Genomic DNA, 17,360 nt, shown 5'->3' with positions numbered 1-17,360 from the left:
TGGCCTAACAGCCCATCACAACAATATCCATCAGGGATCAAGAGACCATTTCAGTGATAAGGGTCAACAACATTTTCATTAACTAATAAAACCTAAGCCAAGAAAGTTGGAATGTCTGTGCAATCAGATATTTCCTATTCACTGTGAACTACCTAAAACTAACGTCAATGTTACTAATACATGAGAAAATATTAATTTATGTATCCAAATATAAATAAACAGTCCCACAATGACAGCTGATCCACTACCCTCAATAGAACAAGCGTTGAACAGACAACGAATAGACTGATAGTTAATGGAGTTAAAGGGCGACTTCACTCATTTTCAACTTTCTTTCTGTGGCTTTAGTTTAGTGTGTATTTGTACATTCATGCTTTCAAAATTCCGTTCTGCAATTCTAGCCTCCACATGACATCACCTGGAGTTGGGAGTTCAAATGATGTCATCTGGCGGAGCTCTGGAAAAAGCAGGTTTACCATGATTGCAGCCTCCATAGTGTGAGCAACAAGATAACATAATTTGAACTAAAGGTTCCTCCAAGTGATGTCATCTGGAGGCATTTTTCAGCTAGAAGTAGAGATATTTGGATATGGGGAAGTCAAAGGGAAGTTTTTACAGTACATGTCGTACCCAAAGTAAAACCAAAAGAAGCAAGTTCAATATCAGTGAAGGTATATCTGCTGCCACTAAAGTATATATGGCCCCTCTTTTTTTTAAAAATTCTGTCCAAAAGAACATCCACATTCAATAAACTAGGACTATAGGTCAAACAGCAGCTCAGAACACCTGTGGGTAAGGTTAGTTCCATGATTTAAATTGATGTCAACACAAATAAAACGTGTTCTCACTGTGGGTACCGCTTTCACCAAAGATTGACTATATAAATTAAGAAGTAGTAAATCTGAACAACCACTTGACTAAATGTCTCTAATAGTGGTCAGTCAACCAAGAGAGCCCATCTTTGGCAGTTTTAATACATTAGCCTTGGTCGATGGCTGCAGTCCTACTGACCATTTGTTTATTTTATAGTTGTGGTGTTCATGCTGCAGTCTCCCAGCTCCATCTGTTCTCTGTCACTGAGAAGCTCACTGGCTCCTGATGTACAGAGCAGAGAAGGACAGAAGGAGCCTATGTCAGGTCACGTCACTAGTTTGCAAATGTCGCTACACTTAACTGTTACTGTACATGTATCAGTTATTAATCATCTTACGTGGATCATGTGTAATTTAAGGGAACCATATAGTTTCTTCTATGTTGTACTCTATGTTGCAGAAATTGATACATTTTCACTCGTCAGTTTATTAGGGACACCTACAGCTAAATATGGCTGTTTAATCCAAGAGGCCTACAAGGTCATTCTGTCTTTTATTCAGCTTTATTCTCTGTAAGACCAAACTCTACTGCAATTTAAATAAGCTGCCTAAACTGTTTGCCTTAAGTAGTCAGTGTTATATTAAAGTGCTTCAGTTGCCTGTTTAAATTACAGTCTCAGAGTGTAGGTCAAATTTCATTTACATGTAATAAAAGGATGCAATAACACTCGTTCCTGTATGTGATTTATTGTGCATTATTCAAATATGCCCTTAATCTCACTGATGTCATGTCAATGTTTTAACCTGCAAAAGATAATATCTGTAAATCAAGACCTCCAGCATTATCTTGTGCATAAATATCTAGTGGATAGAGTCAGACAAATTTGGTAAATGATTCAAAAGTTAAATCCCTTAGTCACAGAAATACATTTTTTATGCCCTTATCATTGAATGACCCTTTGTACCAGCTGTACCCCAGTTGCCTGACTCTTACATATTACCTCTTACTTTTATGTTTTGTATGTAAAGAAAATCAAATAATTGTCCAAATCTCAGTTTATTTCTGTTATCATAAGCCTACTTTTTTTTTTTTAAAAAGTAACTTTGGCTATCGGGTAAAGTAAGTAAAACATCTCAGCTACTTGATACTCAAATGGCAAAAACCTTATAGTTTTTGGTTGAAATGGTTGAAAGACCTTAATTTCAAGCCAAATACAGTGTGAAGCCACTTCAAATTCTGGGGATTCCAACTTTTGCACCTAACTGTAGAGCGCAAGTGGAAAGTTGTTAAGGAGCGGTCATCCAAGTGCCATGAGAAGAAATGTATAACTTCTACTCCAATTAAAAAATATTACACTGCAAACACATGAAAATAAGATTGTGTGTATGGCAAACATTAAACCTGATAAGAACCTTGTTAGCAGTGGGGTTATAGGCATGTTAGCTTGCTGACACTTACATTTATTTAAGTGTCTCTGACCCATTAGCACGACTGTAGTACTTCAATATAATGTTTGTTAGAAGAGCAAAAGAAACTGAGAAACAACAAAGTTCGGGTTAAAAAAAAAAAAACAAAAAACAAAATCATATTACAACATCCTCTGTCCAAGTCTGAAAACTGACCTTTGCCACATTTCATTATGGTTTGTGAGCGAAACAAGTGAAAAGAAACAGAAGGTACAGGTGGGTCAGGCTGAGGTGTAATTGAATTATATTTCAAGGTTCACAACATATTTAGAGCAGGCTGTGTCTATATCAGGAAAATTACCTATTTTCAAACACTGGCAAAGATTAGAGACCAGAACTGTTCCAAATCAATGAAAAAAAAATCCATAGTTTAACATGATCTAAATTCATATTTTTTTAAACTATGGCTCACAAAGTGCAACCAGTCCATAGGAGTCAGTCATCTGCAGTCTAAGAGCGAATAATAATGGAAAACACTGCCACTAGTTTCCATCAGTGCCCTGCTCAGATATTTCTACTAAATAGGTTTTACAGTCATACTACGACTCCGACCTGTTGTAAAGGGCACAAGAAGCCCTCGTGGACAACATTTGGTTATGTTCTGCAAGTAGCTCAGCACTTTTGACCGCTTTAGTTTAGAACATCATATCTTATGAACCTTTTGCTCTACAACCAAACTGTTCAAGATTCAAACTGTAGGCATTCATAACTTATCCCAAAGACTTTGGAGATTCCTAATTTCATCTAGTACCTAATGGACACGTTTTAAGGTTTTTACTGAAATTCCTCTTCAACCATACATAGATTATCTAAAACCTGGTAAAGTCACCAGCAATAACAGGTGTAAACCTTCTCAAAATGCAGAATTAATAATAGTCTAATGCTTACTTGGTACTAACTATCAAGTACTACACCAAGTTCACGTTTTCAAATTTCTTCTTTACTTTATTCTCTAACCAAACTGTTTCTAATTGTTTCTAACATTTTTGCTAAATTTCACACTGTTTATATATTGACAACCTTTTTTATATATCTGGGAGTGTCTGCACATTTACAGTAATAGTTGTGAATCATGTTAAATAAAACAAATGACGACAACAAGTCTGCTGAAGTAACACATTGCTTGCTTGTTGTCCAAAACCAATTAAAAACAGATCAAGTAGAGACACTGCTCCATGGGGTGATGTTTCATCATTCGCAAATACTTCCATTAAAATTTTGAGTTAAGATGGTTTTACTGTTAAAAAGCTGCAGAAATGTTATGCATGTGCAGTTGATGCTAGCTCACTTACTCAGACTTCTGAACAAAGTTGAAAGCATGAATAATAAACCAAACAGTGCTCTGAACAAACCACAAGAATTCAGTTTACGATATAAATCCCTTTACACTCCCTAGTTACAACCACATACTCTCAGGTGAGCATTTAGGTCATAAAAGTATTTATCTGAAAGTCTCTATAGACAGTTTAATCAGGACTAAAGAGTCTAAAAATCCTGGTTCCCATTCTGAACAGCAGACACATTACCTGTGAGGTCTTCTCCCTGAGAGTGTCAGCTGGTTATTTGTCACAGGACAAAGTTCACTGTTCGGCCTCTATCCCGGCGGAATTCAGCTAGTCCGGTTAGAAAATGATTCCTTTCCTTTTTACTTTATGTTCTCTTTGTTTCGGACCAAGCAGCTGATTCTTCTCTGCTTTTCCACAGCATAAGTGAAGTCATCCCATTAATACAAACTTTCTTTCTAGTCTTTGCCCCTCCCCACCTCTGAGCAAAAAGCTGATTTTCTTTCTTTAACTTGTGCAACTTACTGTAGCTCCACCCCTGCTGGCAATCACAGTAAGGAAACTACTCTCTTTGCTGCAGCTATGATTCTTCACTACTTTTTATGGTCTGTGGGGAAACTAGAGGTACTCTAGATAACTATCCTGGAATTGCATCCAAGTTTCATCAATTTACAAGACATTCAAAACTCCAATGAGCAGTGAGAGAGCAATGGTTCTTAAAATGAAATATTATTGCTAACCAGCTCACAAGCAAGTGCGTGCGTGCGTGCGTGCATGTAAACAGGGAGGTGATAACAGACTGATAAAGGGAAATAAATGAGAACTGTTGTCATGCAAAAAATATGGAGTAGAGATAAACAATGGTGGTTAAACCTGCAACACTTTAGCACACTTTGTTTTGTTTTTTTAAAACTACCTACTTAAGGGTTTTAGTTTACAACCTGATCAAACTTGTGATCTAACGTTGTGTTCTTCTCAATATGTGTCACAACATGTATAAGCACGTGAATGACTTTACACTGAATAACAGAGACAAATCTGCTGATGCACAATTTTTCTTCTGGCCACACTGAATCAGTGACATCACAGCAGGTGTTTTGCATTAGAGAAAAACAAAGTAGTACGGGTGTGTTCGCAATGTTTTTAAAGAAATCTCTCACTGCCTAGTTTACACAGGATCTGATGAACTGGCTACAGGAAGGTCAACTTTTGGAAACACTGCATCCACATTTTCATTTGGCAAGGCAGAAAATGTGGCTGTAGAAGGTTAAAAAGTAAGGTAGGAAGAAAAGGAAGGAAGATGGAAGTTTTTAAGACAGCTTTAACTGCAGAGCACAAGTTAAATTACTCAAACTATTCCTCTGAGATTTCAGGTTCACATCTACAGTTGTAAACAAAGATAAATGAATCAAGTTTTCAAAGGACAGATTTTGCCTTAAAAAAAATGCAGGTGTTATGCCCAGACAAAGAATGTAGGTAGGTATTTGGCAGACAGGTGGCTAATGCTAACACTGGGGAGCAGAACACATTTTCAGCTATTCAAGAGTTAAATTTAGGATGTCATCATTCACTTTTCAGTGGTGCTTTACAAGATATTTTATATTAGACAGACACATGCTGCACAAATTAAAAAGTTCTCCCTGAGACAGGTTTTAGGTCTGGGCCCACCTTGCTATGTTTCTGATTGTTGCACTGTGTACAATTATAGTATAGTGACTGACAATTTGCTGGTCAAAGTCAGGTCTTTTTCACTGATTTCAGGGTGTTCAAAAATGTAAAGAAAAGAATCCCAATTTCATCTGTGCTATTTGTAAATGTCTAAAACATGCATGTCTACAAGTGTTTTTATCAAGCGTTTGAATTTCGACACAGCTTGGATAAACAGAAGGCTGCATGGATCTTTAGAGTGTTTAAACTGCAGATTAGGTCACAATACAAAATCTAGTGACCACAACAATGGCAATTCTGGAATTTACAAAATATCACAAGACAATAATCAACAACCCAGCATATTATCTGTCACCAGAAAAATATGTCTTTGAAAACACAAAAACATTTTAAATTCAACAAAGGAGTTAGACAATGCGCATAAAGAAATATAGCCTACTTTTTTACCAGCATATCAAGTAGGTGCTTGAACTGTTTGACTAAAATGTCCTGTGTTTTGGACATAGACACATCATTACCAGTACGTTGTTTCACAAGTATGTGTCTCAGCTTTAAATTAAATATGTTTACTTGAACATAAAGAACTGTCTGGACCATAAAACCCTTTTAAAACATAATGCCCAGATTGCAAGATTTCCATTGATAACTAACAGACACCTCTACCATAGTAACTCCAGTGATTTTCACTCCTATCCACAAATGATCGTCATATAATGTTAGGAACCTGTAGTCCTAAAGACAAAGCTGAGGGCAGCTCTCACAGCAGTGTCTTATTAATTTCTCTGTTTTTTCCGAAGTTTATGGGACTGTGTATTTCATACTGTATATGGTTCTTAAATAAATAATGTAGGTTAAGGCTGCAGTAGACGTGTTCTTTGACGTATCGTATTCTCAAATAAATCAGGAAGATCGCAAGGGAGTTAACACACATTAAATGTCTTGCCAGCATTTCATGTCTCTTGCACATCACATAATCTAGAGTGATCATTTTACAGTGCATTCACAGATAGGTCTAAAATGTAGCTGGCCTCTGGTTTTGCTGTAGTTCTGAGCAAGTTGTTTAAATACTCTAGTCTGGGCAGTTATTTTCTATTAATATGCCAATGTTTAACACCAGCAATGGTCGTGAATGGTTTTAAAAGGCATTCTTGTTTTATTCTGTCACACTAAATTTCATTTTGTGTTAAACACACATTGTTAATCACCTTTTTCTCCTTTAACTATGTAATTCAGCCACTTTGGGGAGTAAACTGAGTTTCTGCTTCAGTTTCCACTTGAGTCAACGTGGTCTAGATAACGTCTGTTAGATATGTTAAAACACATCATTAACAACCAGGAAACCATAGCAATCAGATTTTACTCTTTTTACTTTATCATTCCTTCAAATGTGGTGGTAAACCAACTCCTATTAACACCAAAGCTTTTCAAATGTGTTACTTCTTTCCAGCAACTCAGCCCCGAAGAACTGTGAAAATATGATTCTCATCTTAAATCAAAATAAGCAAGTCAGTTGTCAGCCCAATTTGTTTTTGTATATTTCAAACTGTGTTTTCATGGTCATTTTAGGCAAATCCTTTATTTGACTAACCAGTCGTACACAGTATCTGTGAGGACTGGTACAGAACCATTCCTTACATCAGTACTGACTTAATTTATTACCAAAGCAAACCATATGCAATTATTCACCTGAAATTATAGATGCTCAAAAACGAGCATAAAATCTATGTAATTTTACTTTGGAAGCATCTGAAGAAAATTCTAGTAAACTACCACCACTCAATTCAACAACCTGTGCACAGAATTAACTTTTGATTAAGTTCAGGTGATATCAGATATGGGCCTCTAAAACGTGTGAACAATCATGTGCCAACACATACAGCAGGAGATGGGTAGAACCAAAAGACTTTTCCATCTGTACTCATGTCAGCCAAGATGCTACTCTGCATCTTCTAGGCTGAAAGGATGACAACAGGGCAGCAGATGGCACTGCCCACTGTGGCACCATTCCACAACATCACACACACACACACACACACACACACGGTATATACAGTAGCCACTTACAAACACAGACACTCACAGGTGGGACTCCCTGTACAGTAGGAAGCTCCATGGTGGGTCAGCTGCCGGTCTTCTACGGCCCATTTATCGCCACGGGCAAACACACACACACTCGTGGTGCACTAATATAGGGGCAGTCTATGCAAAAATGCTTACCATCCACATGAAATAACATGAACAAACAGCGATCAATTGACCAGCACCAACAATCAATCAAATATAGACACACACCACCACACAAACATCCATCTCTCTTGCTGCCTGTTGAGAGAAGGACTGTCCCTAACAACAACTGGTCTGACAATATTGACATCACCATGCAAGCAGGAATTTGTTGTGTGTGCACATACATCTGTGTGTGAATGAAACCCATTAACAATAACCAGTAAACAAATAAAGCCATACTGGTTTACTATGCCCAATGATAATGTTGCGCAACTAGCAGTAATAGATCAGGCCTTTATCCTAGCCGCCCAAGCATGAAGGAAGATTAATAAATAATACATAAATATGCTTCATGGATCAGTGCTAACCAATAAGAATGCTTACTCGCTTCGTCGGCGTGCCTCCATCCCATCTGGTAGGAAGAGTTTGATTGTTGATACAATGCAGCCATGGGTGACTGGAAACAAGCAGAAAACATCCATGTTAATGTACTAAACAACACTCACATCTGCATGCTGGGAAAAACTGTACAGAGTCACTTCAATGAAGCTCTGCAATAAACCTTTGAAGTCGCCAGAAAGCAGAAAACAAGGAGACATACTGTGAACAACAGAACTATTGACCAGCTGAGGAAAACAAATTAAATTGCAGTCATCCTTACACCTTTAGGAACATTGCTGTACTGTTCTACTACAAGACAATTCTAACCCAAGCTGTTGTCATGTTGATGTAAGAATACAAAATCTACAAGCCATAAATAAACATTAGGTTTACTGTTTTTAATATTAGTCCAATAACGGACTAGCCATTGTGTTTGTGTACATTTATTCTTTTCCCTTGCTGTCCCAAGTTTCCAGTTTCCCTGTTTATGTTACATAACTAAAATGAAAAAAATCTTTTTCTTTTTTCGTAGATCAAGATTCTGCTTTGGATGATTTCTTTATGAGTCGAGTGATTCATAAAATCAACACAGAAAATGAAGTAGTATTTGTGTGGAACAGTATATTTTGTTGAGATAGCCATGTCACAATTATTCAATGCTGATGTAATATTGTTGTTTTTAAAGCTGTCTGACAGTTTTTATGGCCAAAAGTGGAGTTGAAACATAATTGAGCGTTTGAGAACTCGATAATGATCTTTGATTTGCTAAGCTGTGATGCATATAATAACTCTACCTATGCAGGCATTCAAGGCTGGTTGATATCATGAGAAAGACAAAGGAGCTTCCACAAAAAGCAAAAGAGCAGATTATTTCATCACACCTGAAGGGCACTGGTATAAGAAGATTACCAAAAAACCACTGAGACACCATTGGGAGCATTATAAGGAAGTTTAAAACTTAGGGAATGGATGCAAACCTGCTCGGCTGTGGAAGAAAACCCAAACTTTCATCAAGGGCCCATAGAAACTTTGTCAGAACAACAAAGAGAAACCCTCATGTGACTGAAAGACAACTACAGGATGACCTGAGGAAGCCTGGTACGAGTGCTGCTCTATGCTGTTTGTGTGTGTACAGATTGTAGTCTACAAGCTAAAATGAAATAAGCCCATGGGTACACTCATAATTTACTCAAGTGTAATGATATTAGTGTTGATTGTATGCATAATCTACAAAGCTGTGAGAAAACATAAAAACTCTTACTCTACATTAAAATCTATCTTTGACTCCATCAATTTTGCATACTACAAAATGTACAGCGTGCGTCCACGTACCTTTGCGTGTGTTCTCAGTGACATCAACACCAAACTGAATGATGTCTCCAGAAAGGACTTCACAGGGTGGACTCTCCTCTGACCCCCGACTCAACCTCTGGCTGTTAACAAATGTCCCGTTGCTGCTTTTAGTGTCCTGCAGGTAAAACTGACAAACACAGATAAAGTCAGAGCTGTGTAACAAAATTTAAATAAAATAAAAGGAAAAAAAAAAAAAAAAGACAAAAGGGAAGTCAAGTTAAAATCATTAAGGACAAACATTGACAATAGTAAGATACAAGAATGACATAGGATGACCATACACATTTAGCTGCAGTGTAATTTCACAACCGTCAAACAAATTTTCAAAGTCCATACATAAAATTTACATTTATGCCATGTGACAGCAGTCAAGATTGTTTATGCTCATAATATCACAGTAAGTCAGAAGTGAAGACAGACAATATATTAATGTGTTTTGATGATTTATCCTTGTGACGCCCATGAAAACAAGTTGAAGTTTACCCCGATAACACATTTCCTCTATATTAATACAGAAGTTAATTTTAAAGGGTTGTAATACAGTCAGTTGTTTAATGATAGACTGATTAGCAAGTCACTTGCTGCATGTTTGAACCTTTTTCCTGGTCTGATTTTATTAATTGTCTGGCATGATTGTTTGCTTTACTAGTTTAGAGCATTTTAAGATTTCCAAAATAGACCTAAAGTAAAAATCATGTGTTTCAATATTATTTTGGTAAATATAAATATATCTGCTGATGGTATATGTTCCACCCTTGAAAGGTCAGCACACACACTTGGTGATTACACTTTTCTAATGTTCTTAATCTGATATAAAACCAGTCAGTGAATAATGTCAGAATGTTTAAATAAGATTTATTTGTATGACTGACTTTTGTAAGCATGCAAACTGCCTGTTGTTACCAGCATCTACATCTCACAGACAGAGGGAAAAGATGACAAAGAGTAGTTATTTCATCTAAGTGCTTTTGCAGATCACCAAGTTGCATGAATGTAAAAAGGTCATGGATCAGTAGAAATGTAAACACTGAGTTCTATGTGCTAAAAAATTAAAACAAAATACAGAAATGGCTTGAGCTCAAAATGAAAGATAAGCTGGCAGCAGGAGCAACCAGCCAACCAACACTGACTGGTCAAAAGGTTGTGTGACTGGTGTGAGACACTCATCACCAAGCTAATAAAACATTAGAATCTCTGTGTATTGTCGACTTGTAACATTAAAAGTAAAAGTGCTCAGTAATTGCCTCCGTTTCTCAACAACTAGAGCACATCCTGTGTGTGAGGCATTCAGGGACAATTTAAAAAAAAAAGTTGTTGATACTTTTCAGTCCGGACCAATAGTGGTGGACAGGTTGATCCACATCTGTTCCGCTGAATGTTTCTTTGTGGTCGGGAATGGACCACAGAAACTCTTGGGCTAGTTCCAGGGAAGACAAACTGCTTTTATAACATGTGCACTGGCACAAAGTAGCAGCAAAACTATGCAATTTGGTTAAACTAACTGAAAAAAGTTACTTGAATTCGTATTGACGTATACGGTAGTTGTATTTGTCCTCTCCATTTACTGTTAGTTCATCACTGCCTCACATCAGTGCTTACAGCTGCATTATGATGAGCTGATCACTGTTTACTCCTGAACACTACTGTAGTTCCACAGAGATGTGCACTGAAACTCAAAATAAAGATACAAGTTGTGTAGTTTAAAAAGGCCACAGCATGAATCAATCATGACAAAACCAACAACTACGACAGGAAAACACCACCTACAAGATTTTGTTACGATCCCATATCCTTCAGAACACACACACACACACTACAAACAGCTCCTAAACAGGAAACTGAGTGGCACATTCATCAGGCAAAAAAGGCATTTATACAAATAAATGAAGGATTAAAAGCTAATGCACAAATTAAAAACCTGATCTACATTGATCTAATTTTAACAAAAAAAAACAAACAAAAAAAAACTTAACTTACACTACACACATCCAATTACACATGTACAGATGTCAGACAAAACTACAGACAAACAATGTATGGTGTATAATCATATAAAACACACACACACACACACACACACACACACACACACACACACACACAGCGATCTAATTTGGATGCCTGTCTGCCGTTCCAGGAGTTTCATTCATCAGCTCTTAGCTCTTCGTCATCACTGCAAACCACTGTCGATCTACCAGAGGAAGAGAAAGAAACAGAGGGAGAGCAAGCGAGAGCAAGCGAGAGCAAGCGAGAGCGAGAAGCCCTAGACTTTCCTGTTTATCTCACTGCAGTGTCCTACGAAATGGTACTAATTCTCTCTTGCACAAGCACACACGCCTGCAAGCACAAACACACACATACACCGTTACCTTCTGTCCCCATGGTAACCTGAAGACTGGGAAGGAGGGACCTAACTATAGAGCTTTTCACCCAGCAACACACAGACACACTATGCGTCACATACCTCACATATAGCTTCCACGCGCTCACAATGAGCCGCACACGAGCACAAGCACACACAGAGCAAAACACTGTTGGTTTAATCTCTGTCCAGTTAAAGTTGTCATCTGTCATGCGTCTCCATTGCCTCATTTCAATTATCACATTTTACACGCAGATATTTGTTTGTTATACAAGATTATTATAAACATGCAACCAATAATCAGCATTAGAGAACTAACTTTAAAGATAAACTGTCCTTAATTACTATCATTCAGTGAAAAGAAAGGTTTATAATTTCCAACTACTCAGAAGTAAAAGTAATGAGTTATTCGACTCACTACTGTCATTACTCAGCTAACAGGACTAAGGTGCTTTAAAACTAATCCAGATCCCCTTTGCACACGCTTCACCTTTAGTTTGTGCGAGTCACGAGTTGCTTATGTAATGTCATCATTTCAACTTTAACCCCTAACACATAGCTCTAATATGGTAATAAGTACATTAATATTCATTCATGTCAACACCGACAAAAACAATAATATGGCAAGTGAACTGCACTAAAGCTACCTTCACACAGTTGTCAGTGCAAAACAACAGGCCAATGTGTTGGACTTGCCCTTCAAACACGTATTTATGTGCATTTTCTTGTTTATTGTTAGACAGTTATAAAAGTAGCAAGGTTTTAGTGTCTGTCATATGCAAACTATCAGAAATGGCTGATAAATGATATAAATACTTTAGAGTGGATGGGGTGGTGGGTTTGGCTCATATTAGCTTTAAATAAGTTTGCACGAATATATTTTTGCTTAAATTAAGAATTGCAACTTTTTATTTTGTGCATTGATAAAGAGTCTCATAATCACCTTTGATAAACTTGTGGACTAAGCCTACAAAACCAACTTCAATGTACATAACAGCACCTGACTGTGAATAATGGATGTCCTTTAAATTCAGAGGACACATAAAAGCCTCATTTCCTGTCAGAAAAACATTGCTGTCACCATTTGATCTGTTAAACTACTTATAACTACCTATAATTTCCAAACTACTTGGAGGTGTCTCTTTTCTACACACTGTTAAATCACAGCTGCTTTATGACCTCATTCATCAGTTACAGGGCCACCTAAAAATTAACTTTGTGATGAATGGGCCATTAGCAAGTAAGTCATTTCCTCACTCTACAGCAAGCAGAACCTGTGAATGAATAACCATCAACTTATCTGTTAGCTCAAGAACTTGAATTACCTACCAATCCACTTATTAAACTTGAGTTCAGGCGACTTGGCCTGACAATTTATCTGATCATCCCATCTGAAACAAAGACACAAAACGCAGATGTCCATTCACTGTACTATGTTAATAGCTGAGATAAGCTAAACCAACTAAAGTTAATTGGAGGTCAAACTTAAAAGTGGGCAGCCAACAGCCAACATCCTAGTTAATCATTAAAACATTCACAGTTTTTAAATTCCTTAAAATAAGTTCAACTAAGCTGGACGTTTGTTTAACATCCCCGTCCATGTGCTTGCTTGTGTTTCTTGACTGATAACCATCATGCTTGGATTATAGTGTGTTTCTGAGTTTGCGTTTCTGGGTGATTCTGAACTTCATATGTTATCATTGCCACGGGGAGTTAAGTAAAACACAAATGACAGACTCAAACATCAAAATGCTAAATACATATAAAATATATTGCAAAATATAAAAGTGAAATCTATTCAAACCACACTCAAACATACAGGCCAAATCAGAAAAGGAACCAAAGACTCAGCCAACATTGGACAATATCTGAATAGACCTGACAAGGTGGATTTTACATGATCCAAAAAGTGGTCAACCCATCAAGAACCGTGATGTTCCTCTTATGTACAAGCAGCTATGCAGTAAAACGTCGCTTTGGTTCACCGTGTAAAGGGGAGTACAGGACACACTCTTCACATATAAATTGTTGACGTTGTCAAAGTCTTCTTTAACAAAGTTTTTCCTAAGAGCGACTGCAGCAGGCCCCACCTGCACTGAATACATTTCTGTTACAGGGAACCACGTGGACTTCTAGGTTTGTACACTATCCTGCTTCATTTTGAAAGTGATGGCAGCACAATGTTCATAGCACAGCAACAGCGTGTGGCTGGTTGTTTTGAATGTCAACGTCTGTGGCTGTGAATCAGAACTTCTCACATATTAAGTGTGGCAACTAAAAACGGATTAGTCATTTAGTCTAGAAAGGTTAAATAGTAGGTAATCATTAAATAGAAACCAATGTCTTCAAATGCTTTAGGTTATCTGGCCAACATTCCAAAACCTTGAGGACATTTCCCATGTTTGAGAAAATGCAATAATCAAATATTTCAGATTCATATATATAAAGTACATAAACAATAAATGACCTCATACAGTGCATTAGTAATTAATCTACATCACCACTACCAACAGGCACAATTTCCCCAATGCACCACTTTTCAAACCCATCAACTGATTTCCACCACCACCAACATTCCTGCACCACTTCCACCCACTAGCAGAACATTTTTGGGCAAACACTGCATCTCTTTATTCCTTTCAGTCCTCCACTTCCAGTTCTGTCTCCTCCCTTATTAGAGACAGCTAAATGAATTCCATGTAATTCTGTTTTGATTTTAATATGCCCTCAGCCTGCAAATGCAGTGCAAACCGTCATCTGGCAGCCGATAGGCATGACAACCACTTAACCAGTCAGCAGGTCAACCCATGACACCACTTTGGTTGGATGCAAAACACACAGTGTGATTAAACAGATAGTAGCAATCAGCTGACAAATAAAGCATTTTACTATAACTAAAACACTTTAACTCTAGAGAATGGACATCTCCAGCATCCTGCATTTATTAACTAGTCTGCTTTAAGGAACAATAACCTACTACTCTCCTTTCGGCTTATCCCGTGAGTTCGGGGTCGCCACAGCGGATCATTGTCCGCATGTTGATTTGGCACAGTTTTTACGCCGGATGCCCTTCCTGACGCAACCCTCCCCAATTTCTACCGGGCTTGGACCGGCACTGCATCGCTGGGGAGGGGGAATGGGCTGTTAGGGGTTTTGCCTAGGGACACTTCGACATATAGCCAGGGCCGGGGATCGAACCACTCACCCTGTGGTCCGTAAGCAACTGCCTTTACCAACTGAGCTATAGCCGCCCTTAAGGAACAATAACCATTTTACGATATTTAGAACAAATAAAAAGAATCAATGGTACATATTCACCTAACCAGAGACAATATTACGCTGATCTAGACAAATGCATGACCAGCACAAATCTTTTTTCCACCATTTCCCTTAATCCTGCATTGGATGCGAGTATTTAATTAGTTCCCTTTTTTTTTTTTTTTTTTTCAGATTCATCACATTACATAAATCTAATGTGATGAATCTGGTGACAGTAATGATAAAAGCAATGTGCTGGTGGTGCAGCTGATCAGCTCCCATGTTCTGGTGTGCATCCACTCACCAGACTGTGGTTCAGCTCTGTGTCAACTGCACAATAATTTAAAGGATAATATATATTAGGGGATATATTGCAGTAAAATTTTAAGTTTCAGTTAAGAAAAATTTTAGAACAGCTATCTAGTCACAACAAGAACCACTATCTGCCACAAAATTCCAGATCAAATCTATTAATTTATGAAAAACTGAATACTTGAGAATCAATATGATATCACAAGAGCTCTGCAGCCCTAAACACACAGTTTCCCTCAGTTAGGAAAAAAGACAACACTTTTAGTAAAAGTGGGACAAAACATCTTGGGCCAGTCAGGGCAGATTTCTTTTTAAGGAGGCTCCATAAACATAAAACAGGAAACACTGACGCTAAAAAGCCATGTTAGCACATAAAAAAAATGACTACTATACCTCAAAGTGAGTAAAACTAGATAAATAGATGTACTTTTACAATGATGATGAAACAAATACTGAGTAAGACTTCAGGTTAATGAAGCAGATGAGACATAGGTCAGCCCAGCTCTTAATATACAGTATGTGTTCTTAAAGGTCCTGCTGTCCTAAAGAAGAACTGTGTGGCAACAGCAGGTTGAGGCACTTAAAACAACGGCTGATCCACCAGCCTAGATGATGATCAGTTCTTTGGACTGACTGCTTTCGTCTATTGTTCAAACATTGTGGAGCCATTTTGGGTAATGCTAGTGTTCACATGACGTTTGGCAACTTCCACATGAGTCATACCAGTGCAAGTAGCTATGTATAATGTACATGATGAAAGACTGTTTAGAGCAACACAGCAGGGATAGATTGCAGCAGAACATGCCTTTAAACAGTGTAATTAACTTCATGCAAACATGTACAATTTGTAGAGTATTTAGAGGTTAGAGTGCATGTCTGAGAGAAGCAGTACATGGAGAGAGAGCAGGAGAGTGTTTGTTGATCCCAGTGTGTGTTGGTGCAGAAAGCCAGCAGACCTAAGCTTGGACCTGTGCCACCATTTCCAAATGAGGTGGTTTACTGCTACTGGCAATAAGAAAAAAGGTTTTATCAGTCAGCATGTGAGCATATTCCTCCAGCATTGTGTATGTTCCATTGAATGTGACAGTTAGGGCATTGGTTAAAGATTTCATATGCCTATTTTCAGCTCTGCCGCTTCACAAGTCACAGCACAGACAGTGCTAGGAGAAAAAGAGGGACAGTAACTCAACTTGATAGCAGCTCGCAAGAAAGGCATGCAGAACAGAAAATCACGAATTTTAATATTGTGGGAAAAGTGGAAAACTGTTCATTGATGATTGCAAGATAATAACTGGCTAATCAATAAAGTATAAAGCAACAATGTGAATGTTTTGAATTGTCACAATGTGTTGCTTTTCACAGGTTAATTTCACGGATTTTACTTTGACTCAAAGCTCAATAACAAAGCAAGCAAAGATTTGGGAAAAAATATGGGAAAAACTGAGATGACAGTAGTCAAGTGTGCAGCATGAATACAGGTTAGAGAGCTGTAGAGTTACTTCCAAGCTATGCAAACTATAAAGCAAATGAGTGAAAAACTGAACAATTACAATTAGTCATTTAGTCATTTACAACTAAGCAGCAGACACTAGGGACAACTTTCCATGTCTTGCCAAGATTCGTGGACAACCACTCGACCAACTAAGCTACAGCTGCTCCTGTACATTTGAAACGCTATATAAAACTACTAAAGGGCTCATAATTGTTTACGAACATTGAAATCTTTTACTGGACAGCTCCCTCTTTTCGATTACGACATATCTGTTAATCTAAATTTACCCTGTGGTCAATCACAGTGCTCCCTCATGTGTTTACAGTCCGATATTATTAGCTTCTCGCATTAGCAGATGTAACTGTGTAACTGCATTTCGTTTTATTTCTTTGTAGCACAAGGTGGCAGTAATTTGATAGTTGCTTTATGTCAAAAAAAAAATGGAAGCGCCTGGTATTTTTTAGAAATAGAGTGTAAAGGCTCAGGCAGGCTTCTCTTGTAGATAAGTCATGGAAAATGTAAACCATGCAAGATTTTATTTTTATGAAGCAGCAAAAACTTTGCACATCCTGAAATCTAGCTAATGTAATAAAAATAGTTACTGAGTGCAACCGTTGCTTCCTTTCACTCTCAAACAATTTTAATGAAGGCAAAATCCCATACATTTTTGCCTAATCTTTGCCACTTGCATCTACAAAACCCAAATCAAACTGAATAACATTTTGCCCTTTAAGTAAGGAAGATTT

General features: G+C 37.6%; 1 protein-coding gene across 8 annotated transcripts in view; it reads right to left on the bottom strand.

The window, feature by feature from the left end:
• The window catches only part of slmapa (sarcolemma associated protein a), a 52,403-nt gene that overhangs the window by 24,086 nt on the left and 10,957 nt on the right, over positions 1-17,360 (bottom strand). For 7 of the 8 annotated variants that reach the window (XM_067504577.1, XM_067504576.1, XM_067504578.1 and 4 more), the window contains exons 2-3: positions 9,170-9,317; positions 7,841-7,913 (exon numbers count right to left, since the gene is read on the bottom strand). In XM_067504577.1, the coding sequence (XP_067360678.1) occupies positions 7,841-7,913; positions 9,170-9,317 (221 nt within the window). Of the gene's footprint in view, positions 1-3,805; positions 4,053-7,840; positions 7,914-9,169; positions 9,318-17,360 lie in introns of those variants that run through there. The other variant, XM_067504584.1, reaches the window with a different exon arrangement.

Source organism: Channa argus, chromosome 5 (assembly GCF_033026475.1).
Source record: "Channa argus isolate prfri chromosome 5, Channa argus male v1.0, whole genome shotgun sequence".
Taxonomy (NCBI): Eukaryota; Metazoa; Chordata; class Actinopteri; order Anabantiformes; family Channidae; genus Channa; species Channa argus.
This window is presented reverse-complemented; position numbering and strand designations above follow the sequence as displayed.